The 18,102-nt window shown below is 38.3% G+C and overlaps 1 protein-coding gene and 1 pseudogene across 1 annotated transcript; both read left to right on the top strand.

Annotated features, from left to right (window-relative positions):
- Positions 1-1,205: 1,205 nt before the first annotated feature.
- On the top strand, positions 1,206-2,045 carry LOC122304757. Its single transcript, XM_043117021.1, has one exon. It carries the CDS (start codon positions 1,206-1,208, stop codon positions 2,043-2,045), a length of 840 nt encoding a protein of 279 aa, XP_042972955.1.
- An 8,742-nt stretch (positions 2,046-10,787) lies between these two features.
- LOC122304162 lies at positions 10,788-17,461 on the top strand (annotated as a pseudogene).
- The last annotated feature ends 641 nt before the right edge of the window (positions 17,462-18,102 follow it).

The following is an 18,102-nucleotide window of genomic DNA, read 5'->3' as shown; positions in this document are numbered from 1 at the left end:
TTTCAACCTAAACGTGGGATTAGGCAAGGAGATCCACTATCTCCTTACCTATTTATATTATGTGCTGAAGGTTTAAGTGCCTTGATCACTCAGGCTGAGCATAAGGGGGAAATTAAAGGAGTTGCAGCTGCTAGGGGAGGATTGAGGGTTAGTCATCTCTTTTTTGCTGATGATAGTGTGCTCTTTTGTAGAGCAACTATTGAGGAGTGGCAAAAGCTTCAAGGATTGCTTCATGTGTATGAGAAGGTATCTGGACAGTGTTTGAACCGAGAAAAAACATCTGTTTTTTTCAGCTCAAATACCTGTACAGAAAAAAGGCAGGAGATTGTTAATGCAGTAGGTGTATCAGCAGATAACAACTATGGGAGGTATTTAGGACTACCAACTACAGTTGGAAGGTCAAAATACCAATCTTTCAGATCTATTAAAGAAAGGATATGGACCAGAATTTCAAGTTGGCAGAATACATTCCTATCACAAGCTGGGAAGGAAGTATTACTAAAAGCAGTAATTCAAGCAATCCCTACCTATACTATGAGCGTTTTTAAGTTGCCCAAGAAGCTACTGCAGGAAATCAATTCGATGATGGGAAACTTTTGGTGGGGAGGTAGTAATACAAAGCAGAAAATTCAGTGGAAGTCTTGGGCAAGTATGGGAGTTTCTAAGAAGGATGGGGGTTTGGGTTTTAGAGACCTGGAGTCTTTTAATAAGGCCATGTTGGCTAAGCAGGTATGGAGAGTTCTCAACAATCCAAATTCCCTAGTTGCACAACTCCTAAAACAGAAGTATTTTAAGAGGGGTTCTATCCTGAATGCAAAGAAGGGGACTAATTCATCCCTGGTGTGGCAGAGTCTATGGTCATCTATTGAATTGATCAAGGCAGGAAGTTTGTGGAGAGTGGGGTCGGGTTCTAGTATCAATATTTGGAATGATAAGTGGGTTAAGCATGCTGTGCTGTTACAACCCAATCTACCTATTCTTGGTCCTAGCCGGGATTCAACTGTTTCTGAGTTGATTGATGAAGGGGAATGCAGATGGAAGAAGGAAGTGCTGGACCAGTTATTCCATGAGGAAGATGTGGAGAAGATCTGTCAGATTCCCTTAAGCAAAACTGTGACTCAGGACAAACTGATATGGGGTATACTGCAAATGGGATTTTCACTGTGAGAAGTGCATACTACTTACAACAATCACTGGTCAGACAAATGCAGGGAGAGTGCTCGAGTATTGTAACAGGTTTGATAGATTGGAAACAGTTATGGTCTCTAAATGTACCTATGAAGATTAAGTTGTTTGTATGGAAAGCTGCCCACAATGTACTTCCCACTTTGCAAAATCTGGCAAGCAAAAAGATAGTTGCTATTGACTTGTGTTCTATATGCAAGAGAGAAATTGAGTCTCCATTACATGTAATATGGGGCTGTCCTGCAGCCAGTGATGTTTGGGCCATGTCAAGCTGTCCTACACACAAGTGGCCTATTTCTTTTCCTGACTTCAGGACATTGTGGTTCTCTTTGTGTTCTAAGCTGGATGGGGATTCTCTTCAGCTGGCCTGTTTTATTATGCAAAGGATCTGGCTAAGGAGAAATTACTTTGTGCATGGAAAAGATCTAGAAAGCCCTCAACAGGTGGTGACAGCAGCTAATGCAGATAGGGATCTGTTTTTATGCTCATTAACAAACACAGATGCAGTACCTTCTAATAATACGAGTGACAGAGGAAACATAAGGTGGAAAAAACCAGAAATCAGAACATTGAAGGCAAATTGGGATGCTTCAGTGAGTACCAAACTCAATAGAGCAGGCTATGGTATTATTATCCGAGATGAGCAAGGAAATACAATGGTTTGTGTGTGTGCAAGCCACAAACCTGTTGTAAAACCTGTGCTGGCAGAAGGCCTGGCCTTAAGGAGGGCAATGGAAGTTTGTGCTGAGTTGGGCTTGGGAAGGGTGGTGTTTGAAGGAGATGCTAAGATCATTGTTCAGGCAGTGACTTCTGATGAAGAGATTAATGCAGATTATGGGGTTTTTGTTAATGATGCTTGAAGTATGTTAAGATATTGGCCTCAATGGCATGTTGATTTTGCTCACAGAGAAGCCAACTATGCTGCTCACCAGTTAGCAAAGTTAGCTTTAGACTATGAGTATGAGAAGATCTGGATAGAAGATGGTCCAATGCAGGTTATGTCGACTGTACAGTTAGAACAGTCTATGTAATGTTGACAATTTATTATCTGTCTTTGCATTTTTTTACATCAATATATGATCTAGTTGATTTGATTCAAAAAAATATATATATAAAATAGAAAAAGTAAAGTTTGGTGATGTATTTTAAAAGTTAAAACAATTGTTAATGCTTTATCAATTATTTTCGACCTCCACTTTTCGAGCTCTCCTTGTCCTACATCTCACTTTCTAGTTGTTGAAGATAAGATAATGATTTGATTTAATATTATTTTGATTTGATTCTCCTAATTAACAAATCACTATGATTAATTTGATATTATATTGATTTGATTTTCATAATATTTAAAATATTTATTTTATATTATCTCAATATAATTTACCAATAAATAGAGATGTATACTTTAGAAACAATTGAGAAAGAAAAAAGATGTAGTCCTCAAAGTCTATGTAACAGTCCGTTAGAAATTCAATAGTGAAATTTTTATAGACTTTAGGAATCTCGTGAAAACTCTATAAGTTTTCACGAATCGACTAATCGCATAGGTTTTAATATGTCAACGTAGTTAGTGTTATCACTTACTATGGTGCCAGAAATGTGATTTTAATTATTTGAGGTGGTTAGAAGTGTCAAAATAAGTTATGATCTACACCACTAGACTTAGTTGGTTATTTAGGATTTTATGGCGTAGTAACTCATTTTCTTAATTTCGGACGAAACGCTTGTTTGAAACTGTGAATTTATTTTTAGGGGCACTTCGAGGTTGAGTTTTGATAAACGATTTTCACTGTAGGTTAATATGATTATTTAGGATTTTTCAGTACTAAGTTTATTACGCATTTTTTTAGAGTGAATAGTAACCTCAATAAGTGTACTAAGTGCAGTGTTTTCAAAATCATAGTGTGGAATGTCCAAATTAGGTTAGAGAAATTTTATTTGGACACTTAGTAAGATCTTAGCCACACATAGTGAATAGTATTAGACACTTGGTGTGACGCCCCCAAATTCCGTTTGGGATCGGACGGACATTTGAAGCATCGAGATATGCAACACAAGGTTACCTGCCCCCGTTCATAACATATAAGATGCAATGTTTCTAACATGTATCTAACATTATGCAATATTCGCAGCGGATAAATTATTTTCTTTAGCAATACTATGCACCAAACTGAAAATATCCCAAATGCTTAAAACATACTTCATATATATAGATCCATTCAACAACTAAGATCACAACACTAGTTCAAAATGCTTATGATCCAAAAAGTACTGGAGATGCAACTCCATAGTACAAGTAGTAATTTACGTTAACTACTATATTAACATTGACATCGTATCGTCGCTCAGTTAACTGTGTCTAATTGGTCAGCTCCTGATTCTCCTTCAGGTCCTGTAACAAGATCTACCATTTTTGGGGGGAATGGTAGTTGGGACTACCACAGTGAGATTTGATTACAAATCTCAGCAAGTTAATAAAAAACTTCCACACAGGCTAATGATGCATGGATGACAGTAAAAGTATAAATGCATAATTAAATTCATAAGTAATTGAAGCATAACTTGGCGTACAACATAGCATAATTGACATAACTTAAATTGAAATATGAACTGAACTTGACTTGACATGAACTTGATCTGAAACTTGACTTAGCATGAACTTGCTCTGAAACTTGACTTAACATGAAAAATACATACTCCACAGTTGTTGTGGCCCTATGTATTCTTCACAAACTTGACTTAACATGAAAAATACATACTCCACAGTTGTTGTGGTCCCATGTATTCTACGTGTAAATACATACTCCACAGTTATTGTGGCCCCATGTATTCTACACAAACTTGATTTAACATGAAAAATACATACTCCACAGTTGTTGTGGCTCCATGTATTCTACGTGTAAATACATACTCCACAATTGTTGTAACCCCATGTATTCTACACAAACTCAACATGAAACGTGACTGGAATACGAAATGACTGAAGCGCTGATGTAACACAGCGTGACTTGAACATAACTTGAAAGACATGACCAACTTGAGATAGAAACATTTCGTAACATGGCATAACATATAATAGACAACATATTTAACATGATATACTTGCAACAGTGAATATTACATGACTTGACATACATGTAATAGATGGCATACTTAGCATGACGTACTTATAATGTACAGTAATACATAACAGAATATATTATGTAACAGATAAAACTTGATGACAGAATAAATTCTGTATAATAGACAATTACGTGATAACCTGGCATGGCATGACATATATGATAACACACATACATACACTATAGTTCCTTTACTTAGCACACATACACAGTAGACTGCTAGTAAGTTAAAAGTTAACTTACCTCGATCTCCGCGTTTCTTATAAAACCTCAAGCGCGATCACGAGGAACTATAATTAATGATTCTAAAAGTTAGCACTAAATCACTAATAACTTGAAATATGGAAAATACTAACTTAAAGAGTAAATTTTTCATTTTACTCTCTACATGTAGGAAAATGACCGTTTTATCCATAACTTAAGGATTTTGCATACTAATTCCAAAAGTCACCAAAATTTACATGCCTCATGTAAATTTTATCCTCAACTCAAATATCAATTTAGAAAAATTTAAAACTAATAACAACTTTTAAAACTCCATAGGGCCGAAATTCCCATATGCTATTTCCATTGATTTTTGTTTCCAACTTGTTTTGATCAACCTTTTGATCTATGACTTATAAATATGTGATCTTCAAACCAAACCATCACATGGTTTAAAAAGATGTCCTAAAACATATATAAGTTTCTAATTCAAGATCACATGTTTAAAAATTAACCAAAACATAAATTTAGCCAAAAACATCCACACTTTGGCTTATTTGAATATCTCTTTACATAAAATTTCATATCTTTGAAACTAACATCAAATATCTTCAAAATAATAATATAACATGTATATAAGATGCTTAGGATACTCCAATAAAATTATCAAAGTCATTGGAATAGGTTTAGACCACCAAAGAATTAAACTTTCTCAAAACAGAAACTGTTTTTCCTCTTCCAGTTTCTAAGTTTCTAAATCTAAGAAAATCTTTCATCAAAACCTTTAATAATGCAAAAATCATCAACCAATAATCATATACACATGTTAACAATACTCTATTAAAATTTCGGACTAATATCTATCCATTAGCTTGGTCAAAAACTCCAAACTATAACATATTCTCCAGTTTATCTCTCAGAATGAACTTTCTATATTTTACACAATATTTGACTGACCAAATGATCTTTAAATAGGACAAATAAGATATTCACGTAAACTAGACTAAAAAAGGAACAACTTATATGAAGGAGACTTTATGATAAAACACTTACAAAAGCTTCAAAATGGGTGTACAAAAGAACTCTTAAAAGCTGTCCGAGAGAGAGTGTTTGGTATTCTTTCAATGGAAAGCGTAAATGAAGATAATTTCATGGGGAGGGGTGGCTGGAGATACTTATGGATGAGATATGGAAAAGATGAGACTGAAGTGAGAGTTAAGTGTAGGATTCTCTTACCCGAAGTGAGAGTTAAGTGTAGGACTCTCTTACCCGGAGTGAGAGTGGAGTGTAGGACTCTCTTACCTAATAATATCTACAAAAATCAACTCAAGATATTTATACCCAATAATATCCACGAAATTAGCTTAAAATATTTTTATCCAATAATATCCACAAAATTAGCTTAAGATATTTTTATCCAATAATATTTACAGTTTTGAACAGATGTTTCGCCTGAAATTATGAAAAAGTGTTATTGCACCATAAGATCTTAAATAACCCTCTGAGTCTAATGGCACAAACCATAATACATTTTGACACTTCTAACTATCTCCAATAATCAAAAACACACTTCTGATACCATAGTAAATAATAACACTAACTATGTAGTTAGACAAAAACCTATATGATTAATGGATTCGTGAAAGCTTATAGAGTCTTCACGAGGTTCCTAAAGTCAATAGAAATTTCACAATTGAATTTCTAGCGGGCTGTTACACCTGGTACAAAGAGGAACCATTCGATGGATTTATGAAAGAAATCAAGGTATGAGATCATGCCACCTAAGTAAAATTGTTTTTCATCTAATCAGCCAAATTGAGCCAGATCAAAGAGGGTTTCAACCCTAGTAAAACCCTAAATGCTTTGAATCCAATTGAAACCCTAAAAGATTGGTTGAAACAGAAACCCTAAATGGTTTCCCTAAACCCTAAAGTTGGCTTCCAAACCCCTTTTTATCGTATTTCTAGTATTGTGTTTAATCACTTGATTAAATCACTTTTACATGCTATTAATTCATTAAATACTTGTTATGACATCATTATCCAACCTTTTTAACCTTGAAAATTTGATTGGGCCAAGAAAAATTAGATTTAGGCTTGATAGCATCTCAAACCCTAACCAAACTCCCCTTAAACCCCAAATTGAAGTCCACTTGGTTGAGGCCCACCAAGGCCCACGAAATTGGCCACCTTGGCAAAGCTTCTGAAAGAAGTTTTCTCTCCCACATGGCAGACCATCCACGGCCCTTGGAAACACCAAATAGTGTCTTGATGGGATGGAGAAACCCACCTCATCAACCTCCATACCTCACAGCTTCTGCAGGCAGTCCTTTCCCTTCACTATTCTCCACCTTATGGCACATAGCCACCTCCAATCAAGAGTCATTCAAGCCCATATCTTTCCCCTCCAAAAGTCTAGAGTCGTACAAGACACACTTCTTTCCCTTTAATCACTTCTTCACCCTGTTCTTAGAGAGAAACCCAAAAGAGTTCTCTCGGGCAGATTCCTAGGTCCTTTTACGTGGAGATTTTTTTACCCTTTGTAAGTATTTTCACACGATTACTCCTTCATAAAAGTTGTTCCTCTTTGCGTATAGTTTTCGTGGATATATTATTTGTATCATTCCATGGTCATTTCATTGGTAAAAAGTATTTTCAACCATGGAAAGGTCATTCTAGGCTTGAAACTGGAGAGTATGTTATGTTTTGAAATTTTTGACCAAGCTAATGGACATATCTTGGTCCGAAACTTTTATGGAGTGTTTTTAGCATGTGTTTAACAGTATTCATTGAAGTTTTGTTGCATGAATAAAGCTTTTGGTGATAGATTTTCTTAAATCTAGAAACTTGAAAACTGGAAGTGGAAAAACAGTTTTTATTTGAAGAAAGTTTGAATATTTCGTGGTTTGATCTTACTCTAAAGGCTTTGATATTTTTATCTGATGATCCTAAGTCTCTTAGTTTCATGTTAGGATGTTATTCTGAAGATATTTAGTACTAGTTTCAAAGATATGATTTTTCTATGCAAGAGGATTTCGGTTAGGCCTAAGATTTGATGTTTTTGGGTCAGATCCATGTTTTATTGAGTTTTAGCCATGTGATTTTAAGTTTGATGGTTGGATATTCTTTAGGACACATTTTTTAAACCATGTGATGCTTTATTTCAAAGATCTCACCTTCTTAGGCCATTGATCAAGAGATTTATCAAAGTTAGTTAAGAAAGAAAAAGTTTCTGTTTTTAGACTAAGTGTAAAACCAAAAACTCCAAGTGCTATTTTGTGATTTTGGTAACTTTAGTTTGATTATTTAAAGCATGGTTGATCTTAGGATGATGTTATGAATATGTTAGAAGTAAGATTTGATTTTTGGAATTCTTGGAGATGTTTTGATTTAGAGTCAAAGCTTGTGATTCAAGTGTTTGGATCTTTTTATAAAAATTTTGGTGTTGATTATTAGATTTTTCTAAATGGATGTTTTAAGCTTGGTTTTAAACTTAGGATAGGAAGATGTTGGTTTGCAAAATTTTGGTTTAAGCATGAGTTTTGAAGTTGGTTGGAATTGCAACAAAAATAAAGAGAAATGGCCTATGGATGTTTCGGCCATAGTGTGTTTTTCATAGTTGTGATTTGTTTTAAATTTTTCTGAATTGATATTTGAGTTCCAGACAAAATTCACATTCCTCATTTTTAGAGTTAAGATGTGAAATACTTAAGTTAGGGGTAAAATGGTCATTTTCTCACATGTAGAGGGTAAAATGGTAATTTTACTCTAATTTGTCTCTTTTGCACATTTATAATTGTTAGTAATTAAATTTTTAACTTTTAGAATATCCTCTTAAAGTTTCTCGTATTTCGTGCTTTATTTTCATTGAACGCGACAAATGAGGTAAGTTAACTCTTAACTTACTATCAGTTTATTGTGTGTGTGTAATGAGTAAGGGAAACTATAGTTATGTTTGTATGTTGTTATACATGCCATGCCATGTCATCACATGTTTATCTGTTACATGAATTATTATGTCATGAAATACTTATTTGTTACAAAATATATTCTGTCACATGTTATGCCACGTTATGAACTATTGTCTGTTACATGCTATACCATGTTATGAAATATTGTATGTTTTGTTAATATCTCAAAGTACGTCATGTCTATTGTCTTACGTTCAAGTCACGTTACGCTACGTCAGGACTTCTGTCCATATTCATGTCTCGTCCAGTCTCGAATACAGTTTGTGTATCTCGAGAATAGTCATGTTAAGTTATTTATTTCAATCACGACCCTAAGTGCTAGGATGGGGTAATATCCTAGTAGAACTCCTTTGTTCACGCTGGAGTGTCTAAATAAGTGTGAAATTCCCTAGGTTGACGAAGTACAGTTAACAAGTTGCAAATGGGGCCTAACTAGCTAGTCACCGGAGCGCACCAGACACTAATACGAATGGAGCCATATTTTATTTTATGTGTGTTCACAGCAAGTGTGGCACAAATAATTCATGGGGCCACAACAACTGTAGAGCATACACTACAAGAGACATAGCAATTGTGACATGTAGAATACGTGGGGCCACAACAACTGTGGAGTACGTATTAACGCACTCACAGTTGGTGTAGATACCTGTCTTGTTATACAGTAATAGGCAGGGACACACGGCTTAAGGGGACCTGTGTAGCACCCATATGGTCACTTTATTAATTAAGTCTATTGAACAAGATTCCAAGTTCATGTATTTCATGTTCAAGTCATGTTTCACGTTACGTTATGTTCAAGTTTACGTTCATGTCAAGCTTCAAGTTCACGTCCATTTTATGTTTCAAGTTCATATCCATGTTATGATTTAAGTTCATGTCACATCAAGCTAAGTTTCTGTTTCTGTTCAATTATGTCAGCTTATACCATGTTATGTCAAGTCACATTATGCTTATTATTTTATGCCATGTTATGTCAAGTTATGTTATATTTACTTTTTACATTGATGGTGCATTCGTACCTTTATTTCTATGCATGCATCATTAACCTGTGTGAAAGTTTCCTGTTAACTTACTAAGATTTGTAATCAAATCTCACCATGGTAGTTCCAACTATCATTCCCCCCAAATGGTAGGCCATGTGTCAAGTTCAGAATAGGGAGCAGACACCGATAGGCTGGAGGAGGTTGACTAGACGTCGCAGACGCGATGCGGAACTTTCAACTTCTATAGTTAGTTTTTGTTTGGACAGTATTCTAGCCTCGTTAGTCAAGTTACGCGAGTTACTTGATGAACTGGCTCAATAGTGTATTTGGGCAATGTAAATATGGAGTCTAGTCTCTCATGTTTTGAGATTACAGTCTTCTGAGACTCGTATTTTAATCATGGATATTTATTTTGTTAAGTATGCATGGATTATGCTTTAATTATTTGGGATGTTATAAGTTTGGTGCGTAGTATTAAAAAAAAATAAAGTTATCCGCTGTGAATGTTGCATAATGCTATATGCATGTTAGGAACATTGCATCATATATGTCATGAACGAGGGCAGGTAACCTTGTGTTGCATGTCCCAACGCTTTAAATGTTTGTTCGATCCCAAACGGAGATCTGGGGGCATCACAATCTATCTCTCTCTTTCTCCCTTCTCAATTTCCTTTTATATTATATTTTATTTTCTATCATGGTATCAGAGTCCATGGCTAACACTATGATCAATCTTGTGGAATATTTATTTTCCAGCTAACTCTACTCCTCACTAATTTTTTATTGCCATTCAATTATCTATCGTCTTAAATTAATACATTTTGAGTATCTCTATTAGCTGTAGGACTTTTTTATTAGATTTTTTTCTATTGTAAGCATTGTTTGAAGCCCCAAATCTAATTTTAGCCTTTTGATTTTGGTCTAATAGTTAGCGAAGGCCATATATAGCCCATTGTTGGCTACAACTTCATATTTGATATTTCAGTAGCCAGCCACTTCACCACCAACACCATCATCTCATTGGCAATCAATTATTGAATATGATATTTACTTTCAGATTTCAAACTCAAGATTTCAAAGTTCTCTACCTTGAATTTGAAGGGGATATTGAAGATACTATTAATAATTTGATTTGATATTATCTTAAGTTTATTTTCATAATTATCTAATGATTTTGATTAATTTGATATTATCTTGATTTAATTTTCATAATATTTAAAATATTTACTTTATTTTATCTCAATATAATTTTTCTATAAATAGAAATATATACCTTATATTATAAAACAAATATGCATCCCTCAAAATCTATCTAGATCTCTGTCCTCCTTCCCTTCTCAATCTCCTTTTATATTGTATTTTATTTTCTCTCACTAATTCCGCGCTCGATTTGTGTTTTATACAGCAGATTCCATACCCGCAGCGCGCAAGACCCGAGTCGCTCTTCTCACTGCTAGAATGAGTACCACGCTCGTACAGCGTTTTGCCCCCCTCTGTCTTGTCTTCTTGTTGCAATTCCCGACAAGCAACGCCGCAGGTTACTTACCGCTTCCTTACAAACCGGTCGAGAACATCCTCGTTAACTGTGGTTCCTCTTGAAATTCAATTTCTCCTGATAATCGGACCTGGATTGGAGACGTGGATTCAGAATTTTTAACTCCTGAATTATCACCAAACAAGTCATCTCTTCCCGCTACTGCAGATAAACAACGATCCAGTGTTGCCCAAGTCCCGTTTGAGACTGCTCGGCTCTCTCTTTCTCCGTTCAGCTACATATTCCCCGTCACTGCAGGCCAAAAATTCACTCGACTGCACTTTTACCCAGTCTCCTACTCCAACTACTTTGATCGCTCTAATGCCATCTTCTCTGTCAAAGCTGGTGCTTTTACCCTTCTTAGCAACTTCAACGCTTCACTTAACGCAGATGAGGATTTGAGTGCTACCATATTCAGATAATACTGTGTCAATATCGAGAAGTACGATCAGAGGTCGATCCCTCCGAATCTCTGTTACACTTCAGCTGACGATCAAGGGTTTCATTTTATCGGCCAGCAGAATCGGTACCGCATCGATAACAGCAAGGCTCTCCAGACGGTATACAGATTAAATGTTGGAGGGCAAACCATCTCACCCTCTGGTGACACTGGGATGTTCCGTAGCTGGACTCTAGACGATGGCTAGCTACTTGTTGCAAGAATATAATGAACTTTTTCTACCTCCGAATAATACTATCCAACTCAATTTTGAGATGGAACCTGCCTACACTGCACCGGAGGATGTCTATCGGACTGCCCGAACTATGGGGCAGAACTCAACTATCAACCTGACCTACAATCTCACCCGGAAATTCCTAGTAGATGCTGGGTTTGATTACCTCATTAGGCTACACTTCTGCGAGATTGAACCAGACGTTATAAACATTTCCGACAGAGAGTTCCTTATTTTCATAGCAAATCAAACTGCGGAGGAAGCTGCTGACGTGATTCGCTGGAGTGGTGGAAATGGTTTTCCCGTGCATAAAGACTATGCCGCTTCCATGGTGGGTAAAGCAACCGACAAAAAAGTGTTCCTCTATATCGTACTAGGAGCAGAACCGCAGAAATAAAGGACTACTTCAGACCAGAACGCAATCTTGAACGGCGTTGAAATCTTTAAAGTAAGCGACTTCAGCAACAACCTTGGCGGACCCAACCCAAATCCACGTCCGCCTAACCTCCAACGATTGCTCCACCAGGAAAGACAAAGAACTCGAAAAGCAATAGAATAATAATAATTTCTGTCGCCGCCGGGGAAGTCGCCGGATTTATTGTTCTCTCAATTCTCGGTTTCTTGATTCGCCGGATGGGCAAGAGAGTCAAGGACTCCGGCTCCAGTGATGGGACCTCTTGGTGGGGTCCATTTTCGTTCACTACGACCAAGTCAACAAAGACCCGCAAGTCGTCTCTCCATCCGCTCTGAGTCGATACCTTTCATTGGCGGAGATTAAAGCAGCCACCGACAACTTCGACGACACTTTCATTGTTGGTGTTGGGGGTAGGCCTGTTCATCCGGTTCCGACCCGGGAATCCGGGTAGACCCAAACCGGAACCCGGATTTCAAATCCCGGTCGGAACCCGAACCAGGTTATCCCGGGTCAGAAACGGGCCGGAACCCGTATGAATCCGGGTTTTGAAAAACCCGGATTCCGGTCCCGGATTGAACCCGGGTCTTTTTTTTTTTTTTTTTTTTTTTAAATTAAACCCCTTAAATTATATTGAACTGTTTCTGCAGATACAAAAAGATGAAAAAAAAAAAAGAGGGAAAGAGCACGGTTTACTTTCTTAACCAAAACTTGAAAATGGTGAAGCAAGAGGCATATGTTGTCACAAACCCAAGATTTGGCATAGTAACATGGAACTACAAATCTCAATACTTACAACAATACTAGATCTCAAACATGGGAAGAAATATCATTTTTGAAGTAAAAGTTTTCTAAATAGAATACTAGACAAAACCCAAGTTCACTCGGTGTATACAAGAGAGATACCTAATTAAGAGGAAGAAGAAATAGCAATAAGAAAGTCATGAAAGTTATATAAATATTGTCTCAAGGAATAATGTCTTGAAAAAGAAACGTCTGAGATCCTCCATGTGAATGCTCCTTCATGACTTCGAAGCATCAGTCTTTTCCCTCCTTCCTTCCTTCCATATGAGACAAATAGCTGGGGACCATATTCCCAATAGCTGCAACTTGTGGAAAGGCATAAAGACTTCTCCAACTCTATGCAACCATTTATCATGCTTTTAAGGTGAAGAAATATACAACAAGGAGCAGAGAGCTTTCACTGCTTACATAAACAATTCACTTTGATCTACTCGAAGCCACATAAAGAATCTCATCTACTCGAAGTCACATAAAACCCAAATCAACAAAGTAATAAAAGCCAAAAAAACCCTAAAAAATTACTTCTTACATTCAAACATTCTCATCACAACAGACCCAAATAAAAAAAGTAATAAAAGGAAAAGCCCTAAAAGATTTGAAGAAGGATGCAATATATCTGACCTGAAAAAAAGCTACACAATCCGTAGCACAGAACAAAAGCTACAAGACACGAATCGAAAAAAAACAGAACCAAATTGCAGAGAACAAACTATAACAAAAACACCCATGTAAAACAGAAACCTTAATGACTTAGATCTAAACAAAATCTCTTCAAATCTATCGAGATTTGTTCAGATTGTAAGGAAAAATAGAAATAAAGAACAAGAACTGAACGAAAAAAAAATAAACCCACTAAGATAGAAAAAGAGAAATCCCAAAAAAACCCTAAAACTCCCATTCGACACTTCACTAGATCTACCAGATCTATCCAAGCACAGAGACCCAATTCACCAAATCGCTAGATCTACCACTTTTACATGCATTGTTCACAGATCGGGAGAGAGACTTATCGAGGTTTTTCGGCATCGGCACTAGAATGAAGACTCTCAGACCGCGGGATCCCAAGCTCAAGCTCGACGACAGAGAGATCGTGGTCGGGGAGTTGGGGACTGAAGAACGAAGGAGACTACGGTGGCGGCTAGGGTTTCGTGTGTTAGAGAGAGAGAGAGGACTTGGGAAGTTGGGAAGACGGGGAGACGAGGGCTTTAGAGAGAGATACGGATTTTTGAAGTTTTTATACAAACCCGGTTAACCGGGTTATAAAACGGAACCCGGGTTTCATACCCGGGTCCGGACCGGATGTATCCGGTTTTGCAAATGCGGAATCCGATCCGGATTTCATCCGGGCCGAAAACCGCAACCGGAAACCCGGTTATCCGGGTTCCGGTCCGGACCGGATAAAAACCGGTCCGGATGAACAGTCCTAGTTGGGGGGGTTTGGTAACGTTTACAAAGGCTATATAGACGGTGGGGACCACCCAGTGGCGATCAAGCGTTTGGTACCAGGTTCTCAACAGGGAGTACACGAGTTCGAGACCGAGATTGAGATGCTCTCTATGACGCCCCCAAATCTCCACGCCAGAATACGGGGAAATCGAGACGTCCGGATGGTGACAACCTGGGTCACCATCCTATCAACGGGTGCCGGTGTGTGCAGAGGCAACAAATGTGCACGAAAGAACACGCAGCGGATAACGAAAGCCATAACTAAGTACCAGAATTTTTCTTAACGTAATACAAGCTGTTTAAAACGTACATAGATAAAATATTACAAAAAAACACAAATACAGCTTTAAACAAATATAACACATAGCATCAGCAACCCGGCGGAGCCGCATCCTCGGGCTCAGCCTCCTCCTCTTCGTCCTCTAACTCTGCACCAAAAGCTACGGAACCAAAAATGGTACCACAGGTAAGTAAAACCCAAACACTACCAGATAATAACACATATAGAATTCAAACAATATGCATGAACCATGCCCAATGCACAAAACCCAAAGACACAGTTTTCCACACACGCCAAAAACCCATTTGGCCCAAAAACACATCTTTTCCGGAAAACACGCCAAAGTCACATTTTTATCCGTATGCACTATGACCTCCCCTAGGGGTCATCTGCACACCCTGGCTCCAGTGCCACTCCGCAGAGTACCACCACGCATGTGACACCTAACGAGCGATGCCCAGTTCCGTGCCCCACACGTTTGTAGCCAAGCATCCTCTAGCCCTCACCAGCGAAGGGCCACGGAGTCGGTGCGTAGAGCGATGCTCGGTTCCGCGCCCGGCGCGTTCGTAGCCAAGCAACCCCTAGCCCCCGCTCCCGTCGTCTAGTGACAACTCAGGGGACATCACTCAGTTTATTCCGCTCCCGAGTGACCAGAGGAGCTCCACCGGGATAATACCACATCCCGGCTTGGGGTCGTGATACACACGCACCCGTAAGTCCACTTACGCCAATACACAGGCTTTTCACACTTAAACAAAAACACACGTGCATGCACCATGTAATGCCATATCAATGAATAATAAAATAATCCAACAACATAAATCAATAAAACACGCAACTCCGTCCTCCATCCATCCGACCCCCGAACTCCTCGGACTCAGTCCGGAATCAGCCAACCAACAGATAAATAATTATTGAATGAGCAAAATATATTTAAATCTGAAAGTAGGATTTGGAAAATACTTACAGCGCTATACGGTAATTTTAGAAAACAAGCGGCGTTGCAAACTGCGGTGGAAAAGCAACGTCACAGTGAAAATTCACTGCGGCCGTGGGTTTGAAAAACCCACTTTTGAACGGGGACAAACTAGGACACGAAATTGATAGGGAATGGTCTAAGGATGGTTGTGAAGCTATTGGAAGTGATGAACGGCCGTGGGTGGCGGCGGAATCGCCGGAAATGGCCGGAAAACGCAAATCGGAAACTAAGCTCGTAGGAGCTGTTCCGGTGGTCGTTGGAGGCCGGAAATGGGTGGGTTAGGACGGCAAGGGACCGGTGATGAAGTGGTGAAGAAATGGTGGCCGGAGGTGGAGCGACGGCGGCGGATCGGAGCAAAATCCGTGGGACTTCAAATGGCTTTTCCGGCCAAACGGCTGGCCGGTAGGGGAAGATATTTGGTGGGAAGGTGCACCGGAGGGAGGGGGTTCGAACGGGACCGGCGGCGAGCCAAACGGTGGCCGGACGGCGGCGGTCTGGGCTGTTGAAGTTTCCGGCCGTGAGGGAGAGAGAGAAGAGAGAGAGAGAGCTCGGGGGGGGACGACGCGGGAAGCAGGGAAAAGAAAAAGAAAAAAAAGAAAAAGAAGAAAAAGAAAAAGAAAAGAAAAAGAAAAGAAGGAAAAAGAGAAAAAGGAAAAGAAAAAGAAAGGAAAAAGGAAAAGAGATGTAGGGAAAAGATGAGATCTAATCCTCATTCCGGGAAGCAAAACTAAACCGTCAAAAAGATATTAAAAACTACAAAACAACTAAAATAAATAAAACACAACATCAAATAAATTAAAAAACTAATTTTAAAACGCAATTAAATTAAAATAAATAACTGATATATTAATTAAAAAAAAATAAAAACAATTATTTCAGCGAAAATACACTCAACAGCGGATCATCACACTCTCACAACTCCGCCATTTGCATCTTGTTTCTTTGATTGGATATTGTAACGATGGTATGGAGATGATTCTCGTTTACGTTATATGGCCCGCGGAACCCTACGTGATCATCTCTACAAGTCCAATAATCCTCCTCTCTCATGGAAGCAGCGTCTTCAGATTTGCATCTGTGCAGCGCGAGGTTTGAGCTACCTACATTCAGGTGCGAAACACATGATCATTCATCGTGATGTGAAAACAACAAATATCTTACTCGATGAGGACTGGGTAGCCAAGGTGTCTGATTTCGGATTGTCCAGAATGGGACCCACTAGTGTGTCTAAGGCCCATGTTAGCACCGTTGTCAAGGGTAGCTTTGGGTATCTAGATCCCGAGTATTACAGGCGACAACAGTTGACGGAGAAATCCGACGTGTATTCATTCGGAATTGTCCTGTGTGAAGTGTTATCTGCAAGGCCATCAATATTGAAAACTGCCGAGAAGGAGCAGGTGAGTCTTGCAGAGTGGGCCCAACAAAGCTCTCTCAATGGAAAGTTTGATCAGATTATTGATCCTGCTTTGAAGGGTCAAATTGCGCCCGAGTGTTTGGCTAAATTTGGTGAGGTTGCTGTGAGTTGCTTGCATGATAGTGGAGTCGAACGTCCGTCGATGAATGATGTGGTGTGGGGCCTGGATTTCGCATTGCAATTGCAAGAGAGTATTGAAAAAGTCGGCAAGCATGATCATGTGGTTGAATTGGAGATGAATGATGCTGAGAAGGGTCTCTTGCCTCTATCCAAGAGTGATGACTGTAATAACATGTTCAGTAGTAGTCGTAGGCAAGTGTCAAGTATATACAGCAATAGCGAGGTGACCATGACAAGTAGTGGAGAGCAAAGTTTTAGAAATGCCAAGAAGGATTCAGATAGACTGGTGTCCTCTGGAGCTGTGTTTTCTGAGATTATGAATCCTGAAGGACGGTAAAAGAAGGTACTTGCTGTTTTGATCAGTATACGTACTATTGCTTTGTTTTATATATTTAGAATCGTGTATTATTTATAGATACGAGTATGTGATAAAATTAGTTCGAAGGGATTAAATTGTCGAGATATTAGTTTGCATAAATAAAGTTATTGATGCTCAAGTACATCTAATGTATTCAATTCGAGGGATTTTGGTTGCTTTGAAAGAACAAAAAATCTCTACAATACAATTGGTATTTTGTGACAGAAGAAATTGCCACCAAAAATGGCCAAAATGTCACGAAAGACATTTGATGACAATTTGAAACCGTCACCACGACTGTCACCTAATGTGCGTCACAGAAAACAATTAGCGACGTTTTACTGTGCAACCATTACTAAAAATATTTTTAGTGACGGTTGGAGGTGTTTATTTTGGTGTAACGTTCGAACGTTCCCTTTTCTGTGACAGTTGAGATCTATCACAGAAAGTAACATTTAAACGTCTAATCAAACGTTCAAACGTCAACTTGACCAATTGGCATTCGAATGATAGAAGTTGACGTTCATTGATTATTTATGTTTTAAGGCTTATATGTATGACCGTTAACTGCAATAAACGTTTGAATTTCTGTTCAAATGTTAACGGGCTAATGTTCAAAC

Source organism: Carya illinoinensis, chromosome 3 (genome assembly GCF_018687715.1).
Source record: "Carya illinoinensis cultivar Pawnee chromosome 3, C.illinoinensisPawnee_v1, whole genome shotgun sequence".
Taxonomy (NCBI): domain Eukaryota; kingdom Viridiplantae; phylum Streptophyta; class Magnoliopsida; order Fagales; family Juglandaceae; genus Carya; species Carya illinoinensis.
Note: the sequence above shows the minus strand (reverse complement) of the source record. Positions and strands in the feature narration are given on the sequence as shown.